At 43.0% G+C, this 18,093-nt stretch overlaps 2 protein-coding genes across 5 annotated transcripts in view; one reads left to right on the forward strand and one right to left on the reverse strand.

Annotated features, from left to right (window-relative positions):
- SELENOP (selenoprotein P) overlaps positions 1-18,093 on the reverse strand; it is a 170,146-nt gene that overhangs the window by 20,344 nt on the left and 131,709 nt on the right. The gene's annotated exons all lie outside the window — the stretch shown is intronic.
- Positions 700-18,069, forward strand: ZNF131 (zinc finger protein 131). Of its 3 annotated transcripts, XM_057418046.1 has the most exons (8): positions 3,268-3,612; positions 4,282-4,420; positions 6,391-6,492; positions 7,295-7,439; positions 10,729-11,089; positions 11,192-11,414; positions 15,395-15,525; positions 17,354-18,069. In XM_057418046.1, the coding sequence occupies exons 2-8, from the start codon at positions 4,297-4,299 to the stop codon at positions 18,005-18,007; spliced, it is 1,740 nt and encodes a 579-aa protein (XP_057274029.1). In that variant the 5' UTR covers positions 3,268-3,612; positions 4,282-4,296; the 3' UTR covers positions 18,008-18,069. The 3 variants fall into 3 exon arrangements, with proteins under 3 accessions (XP_057274030.1, XP_057274029.1, XP_057274028.1); XM_057418047.1 differs by lacking the exon at positions 3,268-3,612 and adding an exon at positions 700-830 and having other exon boundaries at positions 10,729-11,414; XM_057418045.1 differs by having other exon boundaries at positions 3,269-3,612; positions 10,729-11,414.

Consider the following 18,093-nt stretch of genomic DNA (forward strand, 5'->3'; position numbering starts at 1 on the left):
AGTTGGAAGGGACCGGTGAGGATCACCAAAGCCAACTGCTTGCTTCTCGCAAAACTCCCGCAACTCTAACAACTCTTAACTTAAACTGTAAAAGAAAAATAATACAGTGTGCACGTCTTGCATGGAAAAGTGGTTGTGCAACAGGGAGGGCTGGTCCGGAGGGTGGAGCTGAAGAGAATCCCCAAACGCCGAGCCCGGTCTGTGCGGGGCTGTGCCGGCAGACTGGCTTACGGGATACAGCCCTCGCACAACACCCGCTTCAGACTGCGCAGACAGAACCAGATAGGGGCGCCTCCCGGACTGTGCCGGCTGTATGGGCGGCCGAACCGCGCGGTTATTTGCCCGGCCATGTCACTTCATTTCTAAAGCCGTCGAACGCGTCCACCCGATGCTTGGCAATAACAGCGGCGATCAATCTTATCTCGGTGATGATTTAACTGACGCCGCCGCCCCGCACCAGCTGTGCCCGGCCATGTTTGGGACAGCCGCAGCCTTCCTCCCGCCGCCACACCACCCACACCACCCTTGGGGCACGGCAGGACAGCCACTGCCACTGCTCCCCGCATCCTGATCCCCGCCCGCCCCGCAGTCCTCTCGGCATCCCCGCTAACACAGAGGGCCGCCCCCTCCCGGTGCTGTGACTACAGCTCCCAGAGCACCCCACACCCAGCAGCCCACATGTGAAAGGTTAATGCCGTCGTCACTTCCCCCGCGCGGTGCAGGCCGGGAATGCGAGTCGCGATTGGCCGGCGCCCGCGCCGTTCTGCAGCGTTCCGGGGAGCAGGAAGAGGTCGCGGCGGAGCGGGCTCGGCGGGGTGGCCCTGCTGGCGGTGAGTACCCCTCCGGACCACCTTCTCTCGCCGCGGGGCGCCGCGCAGGCGGGCCGGGAATCGAAAAGGGATCGATTTAATGCGCGCTTTGATGACGTAATAGGGGCTACAGAGGCGGCGGTGCCGCGGAGCGTATGGCTCCGGCCGGCAGCGGCCGGGTGCCCTCCCCGGGGCGCTGCGTGGAACACTCATGGCCGAGGGCGGTCTCTCGCTCGGCTCTCGGGGCGCCCGTGCCCGGAGGACGCTGGCGAGGTCTAGGCCTTCCGCCTTCTCCCGCTCCTGAACTGGGCGGGCGCTCATTGGCTTCGCGGTCTGGGGCAGGCTCTGCCGCCGCATTGCGATTGGCGGGGGTGGCGCTGACTGCCATCAGCGCCCTCCAATCGGGCCAAGGTGCGGGCGCGGGAGGCCGCGGCTCGGCAGTGGGGGCTCTGGGGCTGAGGCGCGTTGGGGGTGGGGGACGCGTGCGGCCGCCGGGGACCAGCAGGGGCGGAGCCAGCGGGAGCCGGAAGACCTGGGGGGGGGAATGAAAGGGCTCCCCCCGCCTCGGGGCGCGCTGTGGTGCGGCCCGGCTGTATCTGAGGCGGCTCGCGGGGAGCGCGGCCTCGCATGTGGTGGCTGGGATGGGGCGGTGTTCGCCGTGTCCGGCGGCGGCTTCTGAGAAGCCTGCGGCGAAAAGCACAGGCAGCTCTCGCCGCTCTGGTGCCTGGAAGCGACGGCCGCCACCACACGCCCTTCGGGTAGCGCTTCCTGAAGCGGCTGCAGCCAGATGGCGGTGGCTTGGGCAGGGCTCTGCGGTCTGCTTCGGGGCGTCTGGGTTGCCCTAACGCTGTTCTGCCTGCCCGCATTCCTGTGCGACCAGTGAGGGCAAGGACAGGTGTCGGGTGCTTCAAAGATGAGTTCCGGTTCTAGTCCAGGACAGTAATAAGATTGGTTCACAGGGTAGAATTGTAAAAGCAGATGTGCAAATCATACAGGTCACATGAGATGTGCTTGGTGTTACATGCTGATAAGGTTAAGTTAGTTTTTTACTACCTTTCCCAAGAAAATCAAGCTAAACAGGTAGTCCAGTTCCCAGCACTTCTGTGTGAGCCTACTCATACGTGGCTGCTTGAATCACGCTTGCCTGCCTGCCTGCCTTGCCCTCCTGCTTTTATCAACTGTGTCATTCACTTATTCCCTCAAAGTCATGCTCTTACTGATTATGTGCTATTCTGTTGGGCTGTTCTTCTGCAGTATCACTGAGTTTTTAAAATGCAAGTACTCAGTGAATGCTGCAATCACACTTAGATATGCAATAAATTCACACGTTTTACTAGTTCTTTGTTAATTCATGACAATAAACTAGCTATTGTAAATTGTACGTTTTCTTATTCATGCTTTTTTAAGCGTTCTAAGATAAAAACTTAGCATTGATGGGGTGAGAGGTTACTCCATTATTTTGAGGCTTTTTATGGTAACATCCCTACAGTCATTCAATTTGAAAATAAAGTGTATTTGGGTAGGTGGAAATCATGAGAGCTGGAGGCCAAAGTATTGTTTGATTTAATATCTAAGAAATTATGTGTTCAACTGCAAGTCATCTGTCCTTTTATGAAGTGTCAAAAATGCGCACGAAGAATTAAACAGTAAAGAAAATGCCTGACAACTTCCCTTGTGAGACTATATGGAACACCAGATGACAGAAAAAAGGCAGGAACTGCTGGTCATCTGTATTAAACCCATTGTTCCAGATGAGATGAAGTGAATGCAGCAGCAGCATCTCCTCTCTTCCACCTCATCTTCCCCTTGTCCTCACAGGCTGGTCTCCTCCAACCCCTGTAAGACCCTGATAGGTATTTCAGCATCTGCTTGGCAAAGCAGTAATAGCAGCTGCAGGTAGGCTTCCATAGGTGGTTGCTTCTGCTATTCTTTTTTTCGTGCTCTTGGCAAAATGTCTTCTTTGTGTGCCAGTTTTTCTGAGACGCAAGAAGGAGCATGAAGTTGTGGTGAAACAGCAATTCCACCATTTCTTTATGACTGTTAGGAAGGTCGTAAGAAAGTAACTTTGCTTTTATCATAGTTGGGTTATTTTCTCTACTTGTATCAAACCCTATATACCCTTATGTGCGTTTGCTATAGGTGAGGTAGAATTTACACAGTCACACAGGGAGTTAGGAAGCGTGGTGACATGAGCTCAGATGTGTTCAGTACACACTAGGAGCTGTTTTGTAGTTAGGACTTTCTGATTCAAGTCACACACAAAAAGGATCTGCAGCAGAAGCTGGGAATCACCTGCTTTATAGATTTTCCTAGCACTTTAAAGAAAACTGCTTCTTTGCCACACCAGAAGTTTCCATCTCTGTTTTCAGTGTTTGGTTCGATACTGGCTGCTCTCCTGATTTTCTTGTCCATACTAAGTGTATCAGTACAGTGAAAGGTATGTCTCATTCCTTTAAGACTCATTCAAGCCTAGTTGGAAACTACGTGTTCTTCAAAGTGAGTTAGATTGCTGCAAAGGGACAATGTTCCTGTGCTAATGTGACTTCGACCTGCTTTCGCTGTTTTCTGCGGCATTCTCATGTGAATGTGGGAGTTAAGAGATGAGTGCTGCTCCACAGATCTGAATCATTTTGCCTGGAGTTAATTTGTGAAATCCTTTCATTGAAGTGCTTGGACTCTCTCCCAGTGTTCTTTCACATAAGCAGCAGACTTAACATCCACATCTCATCAACAGGCAGAGTTCTGCTAAACCTTTTCAGGTTTGAGAACCTCTGCAACTCCCACCCACAGCTATACTTATTGTGTAAGTAAGGGAGGAAGAGCCATCAGATTACAAGTGTATCTGTCTCTTTTGAAAGTTTGACAAAGAATGTTTTACCTTGTAGGGGGAGAAGTTTAAATAGGCTGGTGAATAAGACACTCTTTGCTCTTGGGTGTGACAGCATGTTAAATCACTGGCTGCCTGTGTACTCAGAAACTGAAAAGTGCTGCTTATTACGTCATTATTTAAAGGAAGTAAATATCTTGTGTTCCTTGGGTGCAAACTGTGACAGAAATATGAAAACGTTAAGAACTGTTCTTCCACCAAATGGGTTGGTGGAATTGCAAGAAGTAACTGTATAAAGATTCTGACGTTATGCTACTGAGATGTCGTAGAATAGGTAGCTCTGAAAATGTTGTATCTCTGCAGCATGTGCTTTTGTAGAGGTGGGTCCCTGCAGAATCTGTAAAGAAATACACTTACCCACTTTGAATGTTCTTTCTGTGTATAAATAAGATTCTACATCATTAAGTGTACCATCACCTACCTGTCAACTAAAATGAGGTAAAACTGTTCTAAGACAAATTAGTGTTTCTGTTGTTTTTGTACTCCCTTAATAATGCTAGCTAGTTCATGTTTGTGTACTAACCTGACTGTTAGTATTTACCAGTTGGCACACTGTTTTTTATCCTCCTGCCATATGTTTTGCAGACTAATCCTTTTACCATGGAAGCTGAAGAAACGATGGAGTGTATCCAGGAATTCCCTGAACACTATAAAGTTATTTTGGATAGACTGAACGAACAACGTGAGCAGGACCAGTTTACAGATATCACTTTGATTGTTGATGGTATGTACAGGCTCATGTTCAGTTTCTCATAAGCCAACACCCCGAAGTCCTTCTCCGCCCAGCCTGCAGCTGTGCCTAGGATTGCCCCGACCCAGGTGTAGGACTTTGCACTTTGCTTTGTTGATCTTCCTCAGGTTGGTATTGGCCACCTCTCAAGTTTGTCAAGGTCCCTCTGGATCTCATCCCTTCCCTCCAGCGTATCAACTGCACCACACAGCTTGCTGTCATGAGCAGACTTGCTGAGGGTGCATCAATTCTAATGTCCATGTGTCGTGGTTTAAACCCAGTCAGGTAACTTGTTCACTCACTCCCAGTGAGTGGTGCCGAGCTGACAACAATCGAGGTCCGTGTCCATCTCCCCCCCCCCCCCGCACCGGGGCTCTCCCCTTCCCCGCTCCCGGAGGAACGGGGAGGAGGATCGAGAGAGTGCAACTCCTACGGGTTGAGACAAGAACAGTCCAGCAACAAATCACCACCGCTACTATCAGCTAAAACAATGATAAGGGAAAATAACAAGGGAAGAGAATACAATACCACCGGCCAAGAAAGCGAGTCCCACCCGGAAGCCCCTGTCCTTCCGGGTAACTCCCAGTTACCCCCCACCCCGGCCATGACGTGCTGTGGTATGGAATACCTCCCCGGCTAGCCCGGGTCAGGCGCCCTGTCTCTGCTTCCTCACAGCTTCCCCTCCTCCCTGGCAGAGCATGAGCCTCACAGAGTCCTTGGTCAGGGTAAACATCACTTAGCAACAACCGAAAACATCGGCTTCACCAACACTGTTCTCAGGCTGGAAGTCAAAACACAGCACTGCACCAGTTAACACAAAGGAAAAACATGACTGCTACTGCTGAACCCAGGACACCATGTCACTGACAAAGATGTTGAACAGTATCAGTCTCAACACTGATCCCTGGGGGACACCACTCGTTACTGGGCTCCAACTGGACATTGAGCCATTGACCACAACTCTTTGTGTGAGGCCATCCAGCCAGTTCTTTATCCACCGAGTGGTCCAACCATCAAATTGATGTCTCTCCAATTTAGAGGCAAGGATGTCATGCGGGACAGTGTCGAACGCTTTGCACAAGTCCAGGTAGATGACATCAGCTGCTCTACCCCTGTCCATCAGTTCCATAGCCCCATAGTTCCATAGAAGGCCACCAAATTGGTCAGGCAGGATTTCCCCTTAGTGAAGCCATGCTGGCTGTCACCAAGCACCTTGTTGTTTTTCATGTGCCTTAGCATGCCTTCCAGGAGAATCTGCTCCAAGATTTTGCCAGGCACAGAGGTGAGACTGATTGGTCTGTAGTTTCCAAAGTAAGCAAATGAAATAAAAATTACACTTCAGGAACTGTGGTAGCTTCACCTGCAGCACTCACACAAAGCTTAGCTTGAGTGCTTGTTCCTGCTCTGGTACTGCCAAATCCACGTGTTGAGCTCAGAGCTGCTTTTGTGTGCAGCTGTGTAGTTATAATCCATGTTGCTTCTCTTATCACTGTCTCATGGAGCCTCTTGGATGTTCATGCCCAGGGGAAGGCAACGTAGTGATGTGGAAGAGCAGAACCTCTTCTGTTCTGCAGTGGTATTTGTGCTGGCAGAAAGGAGATAAAATACATCAGTCTGTAAGAGCAATAAAAACCAAGGAGAACCTGGGTGAAACCTGGGAGCTGAGTCCAAGACAAACAGGAAAAAGTTTGCCTAGGAATTTCCCATGACTTAAATATCTGAGAAGAGAAACTCTATAGTGAGTGAGCCCTCCAGCTGACTGAGTTGCAGAACTTCTACAAGGTCTAATGTCAGCAAAAGTCTGCTGTGGTAGTATCCCATGTTCCAAAGAGAAATGCTAAGTGACTATATGCTGCTGGAATAGATTTGTAGACTGGATGGTCTCTTTTCTGCATCTGCAGTTATTCCTCAATGTGGGTGAGGAAGATGTTACCCTAAACAGAAATTTTTGTCTCTTTTTGCAGGTCACCATTTCAAAGCTCATAAGGCTGTTCTGGCTGCCTGTAGCCAGTTCTTCTACAAATTCTTCCAAGATTTCACTCAGGAGCCCTTGGTGGAGATTGAAGGTAATCTGATTTGTGCAAATAAAACCTTCAGAATTGTGTGCCCAAACTGGAAATGAATGTAGTATCCTTAGTACGGGCTAACAGGCATGCTTGGTTATATCAATTAGCTTTCCACATCTCAGCTCTTGTGTTGTTCTGAGGCAGCTACCACCGCTGGAAAAAAAACCTCTGCTGAAGACAAATTAAAAAGAAAATACCCAGTCATGAAATCTTTTGGAAAGGAAAGTGTGAGGTTCCATGGATGGTTTGGGTTTGGTTTTTTTTTTTTTCCCTTTTTTTCTTCCCCCAGGTACAGGCATACCTTCTACGTTTTTAGGACTAGCAGTGTGACATACAATCTTTTCCCTGAAAACAGCCATTCTGGTGAGATGAAAAAGGGTGAGATGAAAGAGGACAACCAATGGCAGATGCCTTGGCTGGGATGCAAGAACAGGATAGACATGGAGCAATACTTGCCTGGTAAACATGGAGCAAATTCCTGGAGCAGTATCTCAGCCTCCAATAAATTGCTGCTGAAAAGTCTCTTGGGAGAGAGGTTATATTTCTGTATTCATACTTTTTATTATTCATCTTATTGTCCATCTTATCATTCCTTTTATCTTTGTTGTGATATAACTCTGTACTTGTTCCAGATTCACATGTTTCTATAGTAGACTTTTTATTCCAACATGATTCCTTTAAGGGTGTCATCTTTATGAAACTGGGAGCTACAGTACTATGAACAAAATGGTGAGCAGGTGTATGCAAGATTCATCAGATAGATAAGTCTGAGAAAACAGTTGTTTTTCTTGCCTTGATACAGGTGTAAGTAACATGGCATTTCGTCACCTAATTGAGTTCACATATACAGCAAAATTAATGGTCCAAGGTGAAGAAGAAGCAAATGATGTTTGGAAAGCAGCTGAGTATCTGCAGATGTTAGAAGCCATCAAAGCACTTCAAATCAGGTAAGCCCATAAACCTCTCTTTCTTCCCACCACTGAAATGTAGAGTCACAAGAATATTTTTACAGGAGCTGGCTTGCAGAATTCTGTTCCTTCTCCTGGAACCTCCTAAACTTGTATGGACCACATACTCTTCCATAAGATACAAGTCAAAATTATACAGGCTAAAAAAGGAATGTCACACTCTTTATGTTGGAGCTCAGTCATAAGTGACGTGGCTAGGTAAATGTTGCAGACATTTTAGGGCTATGACTTTGTGATAACTAATACCATGTCTCTGTGCTATCTAACTGTCCACACCTGATTGACAGCTGTGGAGTGACAATGGGCCTCAGGTAATTAGACCACATTAACAAGTTTGTGCTGGTGCTTTGATTTCATGAAGCTTTCTGCTATTTCTGAGAGAATAAGCAGCGGTTTTAAAACTTCTTGCTGCAAAATTAACCTCTCAAATTTCTTGAACGGTTCTAACCAGTTTTATACAGGATCAGTAGTTATGGAAGGATGCTGTGACACTTTTTTTCCAGTACCAGCAACTGTACTCCATTGACAAGCTCCAACCTGAGAAAAGCAGGTGCTAGTCCCATCATGCTGTTTTTCTGCCGCTTCCTTCCCTTTCAGAAAGTGCCATCGCATCCTCATTCCTTCATGAGGAACGTCTGCATGCTCTGTCTGTGTGGAGGAAGGGGCAATAAATGCTTCCAGCATTGCAATTATGATTTTCTCTTCTAGGCCTGCTGAAAGGTCTTTGCATTCAGGCTAAGAAAAGACTTGCTTCCTTAAGAGTGGCATTAGCTCCAAGTTCCTCTAGTAGCTAGATAACATTTGTTTAAAAAAATCTCCACCACATGGTATGCTGGAAACTTGGTTTTCAACATCAACATTTATTTCCAAATTAAATGCTACTCTGTTAGCAATAGAGCTGAATAAGTATGTGACTTTTTTAATAGGAAAGATACAGGATTGTGCATTTCTAGTCCTACCCTCCAACCTTACAAACACCCTTTTTAATATTGTTAAGACTAAGTATGGTAACACCAAAAGATTATTAATTTTGGTTGGTTGGTTAATTTTTAAATTCTGGAAGAAAAGCAGACTGTAGCTGCCTGTTTGGGGAATTCAAAAGAAACTTGAAAATGTGTGTTCAAATTTGTATCACTTTGAGTCAGTGTACACTACTACAGCTATTGAACGATGATTCACAGAATCATCTAGGTTGGAAAAGACCTTTAAGATCATGAAATCCAACCATTATCTCAGGACTGCCAAGTCCACCACTAAACCATGGCACTGAGGGGCTCATCTACACATTTTTTGAACGCTTCCAGGGACTACTCCTCTACTACTGCTCAGGGCAGCCTGTTCCAATGCCTGAGCACCCTCTCTGTTAAGAAATTGTTCTTCATATCCAATCTAAGCCTCCCCTGATGCTGCTTGAGCCTCTTACCTCTTGTCCTATCGCTTGTTTCTGGGAAGAGACCAGCCACCTCTTTGCTCCATCCCCTTTTCAGGTAGTTGTAGGGAGCAGTAAGGTTGCCCACTGAACCTTCTCTTCTCCAGACTGAACAGATCTATCTCTCAAGCTAAACTGTCCAGCCTGCAATTATGTCCCACTATTACATGATATTATGTAGTTTCTTGGTTATGCACCACTAGTAAATGTCGTAATTCTTATGTTGCTGGGAAACAAAATGTTTTGCTTAATGAACGCACATGCAAGCCAGTCTATTCTTAGAGTTATTCCCATTGTTTATGAGTTTTGAAGTGAGGGTTTTTTAAGTTTTCTGGGTTTAGTTTGCTTTGCTTTGGGTTGTTTGGTTGGTTTGGGGATTTTTTTGGTTGTTGTTAGAAAGACAAACTTGTGTACTACTGTCAGTTTCTGTTTTCTCCTCCACAGTAAGAGGGGGAAGAATTGCAATACAGTGCCTCAGTCAGAGCTTTGACTGAAAGGGGTAAGCTTGAGAAACTTAGAGATGAAAGTACAGATGATTACAGAACTATTTGTATAATACATCAGAATTGCACACCACATTTGACTAGAAAGAAAACAATCAGCTGCTGTTACTTAAAGTGCTTTCACTAGTGTTGTATGTGTGTATCCCCATCCAAAGTTTCACACAGTCAACAATGATAGTCTCCACTTTGTTAAGCAGATTATTCTTCTGATGTGTGATCCTGTAGCTACTTGCAGTAATGTGCAAAGTAATTGATATCTTCTAGGTATCGGGAGTCCAGGCTAGCTGCTCTCTCTGTCCTCTATGTCTGAGTAAGGTGCAATTTAATAAGCTGTATCCTCCATTAGATCATCAGTTGCACATCTCTGACATCAGGCTTTGCACAGTACCTGTAAGTTGTATCTCTCCTATTACTAGAAAACATGAAGTGGTAGGGAACAGATTACATGAAAGGATTCATTATGCTGCAAAGGAAGGTAAGAGCACAGCTTACTTCTGTCACTCTTAAGTGGAAGACAGCCACTCATTTTTGAAACTGATTATCAGTAATAAAATCTCCAGTGCATTAAGTGCTGCAGATGATTTTGAAGGTGTGACTTGAAAGCATTGACCCACTTGGCTCTGTCTGTGTTTGAGGTGGCATGCCGTCCCTCACATCTTGGAGGAAGGGGGCTGCGTGTATATGATGCAGGGAGAATAGGAGCAGAGCTGGGGGTTGGTTGTGTTTAAGCCCAGAGAAGTAAACAATAAACTTTTCACACTCCACTGTCTTTCATTTTTACCTCCCCTGTTAGCTGTATTCTTTCCAGAAGTACGAGAGGTTTTAATGGTCATTGTGTGAAGTCACACCTGTAGTGTTTTTGTAGCAAGCTGTAAGCACTGCAGGCAATTGTACATACTCCAAGAGCTTAAGAGGTCAAAGGCATAGGAAGGACTTGAATCTTGTTTCTGAGTAGGTAGGCCAAAGAATTCCTTCCTTGGGGGAAGTTTTCTTTCCAAGTACAGAATTTCACAGGTTTCTTAGGCCAGTTAACCTCATGACATAGGTTTATCTTTCTTCTGGATAGGTGCTTTGTATCATGCAAGCAGACCTGTTTAAAACTCTTCAGTTGCCTATCTCAAAGGCTCTTCAGCTTTAACCATGCTATTCTACAACTCTAAGGAATATATAGATAAAGGACAAACTAGCTTCTGATATGCACACAGATTATGGGTGCATTCATCATTCAGCTTTCTTGAGAAACAGCTGAAGAGTGTTAGATATTGAAGCTCACTATTAGGTAGGAATTATGTCAGTGCTTATGAATCTTAACCATGTTTATGCAAACGCTTTACAGGAACAAAGAAAACTCATCTCCTTTAGACTCAAATCAAGCACAAGGAAACAAACCAAAAAAGAGGAAGGTAGCTGAAACTTCTAATGTTATCACAGAAACACTTCCATCTGCAGAATCGGAGCCTGTGGAAATTGAGGTTGAGATTGCGGAAGGCACAATTGAAGTGGAAGACGACAGCATTGAAACACTTGAAGAAGTGGCTTCTGCAGAGCAATCCATAAAGTACATACAGACAACAGGTACATCAGATGAATCTGCACTGGCTCTTTTGGCAGACATCACCAGCAAGTATCGTCAGGGGGAAAGAAAATGCCAGATCCAGGAAGAAGGTGATAGTGCAACTGATACCTCGTGCAAACAGGTAGAAGGTATTGAAATCGTGGAACTTCAGCTGTCACACATGAACAATTTATTCCACTGTGAGAAATGTAATCGTTCGTTTAAATTGTTTTACCATTTCAAGGAACACATGAAAACACACTCCACTGAGAGTTACAAGTGTGACATATGCAATAAAAGGTACCTACGAGAGAGTGCTTTGAAACAGCACCTCACCTGTTACCATCTTGATGAAGGTGGTGCCAGCAAGAAGCAAAGACCTGGCAAAAAAATACATATATGCCAGTACTGTGATAAACAGTTTGATCACTTTGGACATTTTAAAGAGCACCTCCGGAAACACACAGGTAAGAGCACTGCTATAGTCCTGTCCTTGTAGCCTTGGCTCTAGGATTTGGGGGATTTGCATGTTTTGGGGAAATAGAGAATATACTGAAGAGAGCACATGACCCTTGAGTGCTAGAAATACTTGGCTTCTAGTTACAACTAAATGCTGGGTTTTGTTTGTTCATTTGTTGTTTGGTTTTGTCTGGGTTTTTTTCTGTTGATGTAAACTTGTAATGGAGTGAGGTGGTTAAAAACCAGAAACCAATAATGAAGCTTCTCTCTCAAGTCTATTGAAGATGTTTCCAAAATTATTTCTTAAGGCATGTTTCCTTCTTCAAAAATACAAAGCTGAGAAGTGTCTTTTATTTTCGCAATTCTAGGAGTAAATATTTCTGTTGAAATATGATCTGACCTGTGAACTTCTCAATGGAATACTGTTTAGAGGTGTTTTTATCTAATAGAACTGAGCAAATGCCTATTAATGCATTAGGCATAAATACAACCTAACAATTCCCTCTTGTACTACCTTGTTTGAAAAGCTTCACCCTTGCTCTTAACATCTCATCTATGGCTTGATTTTAATTTGTTAATTTACACAGCAAAACACTTCTAGTGACTGATGCACACTGTCTTTTTTCTCTGAAATGTACCTGTTTGAAATCTGAATAGCATGTTTTGAGTACAAAATTACTTGTGCTTCTTTCTTCTTCTACATGGGAGGTTAAGATACTACTTCTTCATCTCACTGAAAAGTCTGTTATCTGAACAGATACTGAGGTTTATATAGATAACTCTGAATGTAAAATGTATGTAATCCTGATTTTCCAGATGTTTTTGTTTAATATGTCAGTCACGAGGTATCAGTAAGAACTGAATGGAAGGTAGTGGCCCTGTTTCTTTCACAGATTCTTATTGTTGTTAAAGCCTGCAAATTTAAAGAATCTCATTTCTTTGTATCTGTATGTGGGACTGCTGAGTATTGATATAAGACACTGTGTCCAGTCTGTTCCCAGTAGCCCTTAGAAGTTCCGTTTATAAACAGTCTTTGGCAAATCCTCATCCCCTAAGAAGCAGGGGGTGTTTCTCTATTAAGAGCAATCCAAAACAGAGAAAAGTTTGTGGCAGACCAACAAAGTAAGCCAAAAATCACAATATGTTGGTTGCTGTTGTGACAAAGAATTTTGGGGACCAAGCAACTTAGCCTATCACAGGAGGTACAGAGTACTTCATAAATATATATTGATACAAGAATAGCTCATGGAATCTAATTGCTTCTGATTTAGCATTTTCAAAGACCTTAAGCTTAGCATCAAAACAGATACTATCATTTAACTGTGGTCTGCTCTAAGACCAGTGGAAAAAACCTCCTATTCAGCTTAAGGCTAAGTTCTGAATTTTGTCTAGCACTGGTTGAATGCTAAAATGAAATTAAAAGGCCTGGGAGAAAATGTCCTACAAAGCATTTGATCCCATTCCTGCTTCATCATACCTTCAACAATAGCATGAAATAAATAGACACCTTCTCAGGGTTGATAATTCTTTTTGATATAGGAGTTTGACATTACCAATGGCTATTATCTTTGTCTTAATAAAAGAAAGGAAGGACAACCATGGAGTTTGTCTCATTCATGTGCACAGAGCCTTAAGCAGCTTCTGAGTCAATGAAAATACACCTCAGAAATGTCTTGCATGCCAGAGTAACAGTCATCTCCAGAACTTAGAAAGAGGAAAGGGTTTTGGTGTGATCTGATTTCCCCTTTGTGAGTATGGATGATATGTCATTTGCTTATCGTAAGTAATGCATGGGAGAGAAACTCTGCAAGGCTACTCTTAAGTAATGTGTATCTTTTACATTCTAATTCGGTTTACACAGAAGGAGCCATTTCCTCATACAGGAATTGCTCTTGGAATGAAGCTACTGCTCTCAATATGCTGGTCTAATCCTGCTATTCTGCAAAACTTGTTTTCTCTAGCAGAGACACTGAACAGCTTTGATTCCTGCTGATTTTACTTGATTATGTGTCTGGAAGTGATCAGGAGTGATTTACTTGATTATGAGTGAAGGTGGAAGTGAAAGAGTTGTGATGTGCTCCAAGCAGCCAAATTAATCAGCCTCATCTGAAAAATCTATAGCTGAAGTAAACTGTATACAAACTTCTTAAAAAAAATTAATCAAGGTCTTTGCCATTCTTGGAAAAACAAAAATATATTTTACAGGAGGTTTAGTCTGAACTGTGAGTACTGTCTTCTATAGCAGTGAATAAATTTTTATTTACATACCTTCAATAAATTATTCTGTCCTGTGGGTTACTTAGGACTGGCAAGTGAATTCTCATCCATTCTCATAAAGGGAGAAAAGATAATCATTAGATCAGGCCAGAAACCCCATTCTTCATAAAATCTTCATAAAATCTCACTTACCTGAAACTAAACTCATAGTTGGATGACACACAGGGGAGAAGCAGAAAGTTGTCACCTTCAGCTGAGGAGGTTCGCTCCAGTTTACCAGTGTGCACCTCCGAGAATAAAGAAGGGAAGAGAGCTGTCACACTGTGTTTTCCGTCACTGCAGTGATGCACTGCCATTGTACAGCCCAGGTCACAGCATTGATTTGCACTGTGCAAAAAGTCACACAGTGTCTTTTGGATGTTGCCACCATTACATTTGAATTGTCACTTTCAGACACTTCTGGCAGAATATGTTAGAGATTACTGAAGAATTCAAGTAAGACCAGATCACAGGGAGGGGGGTCTGTGGTGTGAGGTTTATTGTGTAGTATCTATTGGTTTCTTGGGCAAAGTCCATGATTTTTGATCTGCCAGACTGACGGCAGTTCAGCATCCTCTGCATTACCTGTCCAGCAGTCTTCAAAACATACCATTTTGTAATAGTTAAGGGAAATGTTCTCAACCTTTAACATTTTTTTTGTAGCCTTCAGTTGTGTAAGGGAGAATTACAGGCTATTTGTGGATTTCTTCTGAAAAGCTAATTAGGATCTTCCAAATATTTTTTTAAACTAGCTAGGATACATCCTTATGCTATTACAGTAAAATGTCTCAGCCTCTTTTGGAGTTTAAGTTGTTCATTTCAGTAGTGATGTGGTATCAGTATCTCCACAGATTAATTATCAGAATTTTAGAAGAAACACAGTTCCTTATTTTTTGTACTTTTAATTCCCTTGAATTTCATTGTGTTTGTTCATGATGAAATTAGTAAACAGAGACACCAGCTGTTCTTTGCTATTGCTTGATGACAGTAATAACAATACATTACGTTGGATGAAAAAGAGAAAATGACCTGTTTCCAGCTGTCATCAGCTGGCTTTGTGTTTGGTACCAGGTTTGAAATGAAGGGGCCAAACTGAAAACAATTTTTTTGTTGCTTGTGCCCATTTATGTCCTCTGTGTTTTCTCTTCACTGTCTTTTGGGAGGGAGGGGGTGTTGGTTGGTTGTTTTGATACTGATGCATTGTTATTTCATGGTCATTCCATGCCAACTTCTTTTTCTGGAGCTCAATTTCAGCTCTCAAGCTGTTATTGAAAATAAAATTTTGTATTATTTAAATCCTTCCTTTAATATATCACTTTGTATATTTAATAATGTTGATTCTTTAATTGTAAATATTATCAGACAAAAAAAAGAAATTATTTAATTGTAATATTATCAGACAAAAAGAGAGCTGCTATTTCTTTAAGATATTTCATCAAAATAGTGATCTAATTTCCATGAAAACTTAAATGGACCTTAGATGACACTGGTAATTGTTACATGTTACATTGTTACATGTTAATGGTGGTTTCTCTAAATGAGAAGTATTAGGGTTTTACCCTTTTATTTATATAAATGAAGTTTACATAGAATGTCTTTTTTTCTTCTGTAGAATAATCCAGTTGGTCATGTCTTTACAGGATATTTATCAACCTACACAAAGGGAGAGAGAAAGCTGTCAGAAAACTGGCTGGGTTTATACACTTACAAATCCCTGTATCTGTCTTAACAGGTGAAAAACCATTTGAATGTCCAAACTGCCATGAACGTTTTGCTAGGAATAGCACACTCAAATGTCACCTGACAGCCTGTCAGTCTGGAGCTGGAGCTAAAAAGGGAAGAAAGAAGCTGTATGAATGTCAGGTGCGTAATGGAAGTACCAGACTCAAGCTAGATACCTCCTTCCTATGCTGATATTATAGCAGCTTTTCAGTACCTAATGGGCCTACAGGAAATCTCGAGAGGGACTTTTTATAAGAGCATGTAGTGGTAGTACAAGGAGGAATGGCTTTAAACTGACAGAGGGGAGATTTAATTTAGACATTAGGAAGAAGTTCTTCACTGTGAGGGTGGTGAGGCACTGGGACAGGTTGCCCAGAGAAGCTGTGACTGCCCTATCCCTGGGAGGCCAGGCTGGATGGGGCTTGGAGCAACCTGATCTAGTGGAAGGTGTCTCTGCCTGTGGCAGTGGGGCTGGAACTGTATGGTCTTTAAGGTTACTTCCAACCCAGAACATTCTGTGGTTGCAGTAAACCACAGTATGGCTCTCTGGTGCACTGGCTCTCTGGCTCAGTCTTTCTGTGCTTGCTTTCTTGTGTGTGCTGTCTCTCATGGACACTCACTCTCTGTCTTTCTCCTTTGCTCTTGCACATGCGCTCTTGCTCTCACGTACTCTGCTTTGTGCTCTCTCATTCCATCATGTGCCCTCTTGGGCTTCATTGCTCTTTCTCGCATGCCTTTGCACTCTCTTTCACTCTCACATTCCTCCTATTTCTCTTGTCCTTTTTTGTTTGGCCGGTTGTTTGGTTTTTTTTTCCCTTAAGACCCTCACCTTATTTAGTTCACAGTATGGCTGTGATTTGAGGCTGAATTGGGTTGTGTTGTGAAGAAAACTGCTGGGTATAGTCTTTATTCAAAAGAAAGAGTGAACTTACAGAAAACACTGAACACTGCAAGAGAATAATTTCTGTTGCTAATCAAATAACATAATCAGAAGTTTCACCAATGCTGTTGCATCATTTAGTTATGCCAATGTGAAGTTAATTCTTGGGAGCATACCTGTGTCTTAAAGATGTTCGTTCTGAATATGAGAATTACTGTATAACACGAATTTGTATCTAATAGCATCACTGTTTTGGTCTTATGACCCTTTGGTCTAATCACTTTTTGTCACAGGGTTTTGTTTCCACATTGATGCCACATCCTCTCACAGATGTTGTCAATGTAGATTAATGTTTCCTCAGCCCGCAGAAACTACAGCAATTCTTGGATAATTTTTTCTTGAATGTTTCTCTCTTGAGAACTAAATTTGAGTAGTGTTCAGTAAATAACTCTTAGTTCACTGAACAAAGAGATGAAAGCAAAATTGTTCTTTCCTGATAAGCATTTCTGGTGCTCTTCAGTGTATGCCTTGAGTACTGAATTAGGTTCCACGTAGCAAGAACAGTAATTATGTGCTTGGGCATTACCAAGTCATTACCTTTATGTATAACTGAGTAATTTCCACCCATGACCTTTGCTTTTGCTTTATTAAACTGTCTATCTTGACCCACAAGGGTTTTTTCCATCTTCCATAATTTTGTTTCCCCTATCCTGCTGAGGAGGGGAGCAACAGAGTGGCTTGGTAGGGACATGACCTTCAGTGAGGGCAACCCACACCACTGGGGCATGATACTGTGTGAATTTCACATAAGGTTAAAATGAGTAAACTTTCTAATGCTGTACTGACTTATAAATTTTGTGGGTATCCTGTGTGTGCACAACCTAGATTAGCATGTTGTTTCTTAAAAAGATACAAATAAATACCAGGCCTTCTGTTCATCTGAAGCTGACAGCTTTTACCTCTAATGCATAAGGTTTTTTTAATCGAAGTATTAAGAAGCTACATTATATGAAGCCATGATCTGAAATAGGCACTATATTTTATCATATTTCTGTTGACTTTTTTTAAATGTATGTATCTTTGTTTTAGGTTTGTAACAGTGTGTTTAACAGCTGGGATCAATTTAAAGATCACTTGGTAATACACACCGGTGACAAACCCAACCACTGTACCCTATGTGATTTGTGGTTTATGCAAGGCAGTGAGCTGAGAAGGCATCTCAAAGAAATTCACAGTATTTCAGAGCGAATAGTGACAGAAGAGGTTCTTCCAGTGGAAGCTGAACCAGTAACATCAATGACTATAATAGAGCAAGTGGAGCAAGTCCATGTTCTTCCAGTAATTCAGGTACAAGTGGATCCTGCACAGGTAACTGTGGAACAGATGCACCGGGATCTCATACAGGACAATCAAGTGAAAGACACACAGGTGGATGAACTGCAAGAACAGATGCAGATTAGTTACCTTGAAGTCGAACACATTCAGACTGAACAAGGTGCTGAAGTTCATGTGGAGCAGTTACATGTTGAGCATGTAAATCAGATACAGATGGAAGAAGTACAGGCAGAACTTATAGATGGAACAGAACTTGAACAAGTAGAATATGAAAGTGTTGATCAAGGAAAAGCAGAAGAAAAGAAACCTAATCAAGTAGATGGTGGAGATAAGGAAGATCATGAACAAGCTGAAGGCTTAAAGACTCAACAGTTAGCGGACATGCAGAACAAAAAAGTGAACAACTAGGACAAGTAACAACACTGTGCAGATACATGAATTAAATACCAAGTTATTTTTGTTAACTTTTATGTTGGGTTTTGAATTGTCAGTGG

This window comes from Pezoporus wallicus, unplaced genomic scaffold (genome assembly GCF_028554395.1).
Source record: "Pezoporus wallicus isolate ANWC-B61680 ecotype Strahan unplaced genomic scaffold, APGP_CSIRO_Pwel_v1 contig_8557, whole genome shotgun sequence".
Taxonomy (NCBI): Eukaryota; Metazoa; Chordata; class Aves; order Psittaciformes; family Psittacidae; genus Pezoporus; species Pezoporus wallicus.

What these genes read in the sequence shown, in the direction of transcription:
- ZNF131 (XM_057418047.1), top strand. Translation starts at nt 4,297, where the DNA reads ATGGAAGCTGAAGAAACGATGGAGTGTATCCAGGAATTCCCTGAACAC. An exon ending in TATCACTTTGATTGTTGATG is followed by an intron (nt 4,421 to 6,390) that starts GTATGTACAGGC and finishes CTCTTTTTGCAG; the next exon opens with GTCACCATTTCAAAGCTCAT. An exon ending in GCCCTTGGTGGAGATTGAAG is followed by an intron (nt 6,493 to 7,294) that starts GTAATCTGATTT and finishes GCCTTGATACAG; the next exon opens with GTGTAAGTAACATGGCATTT.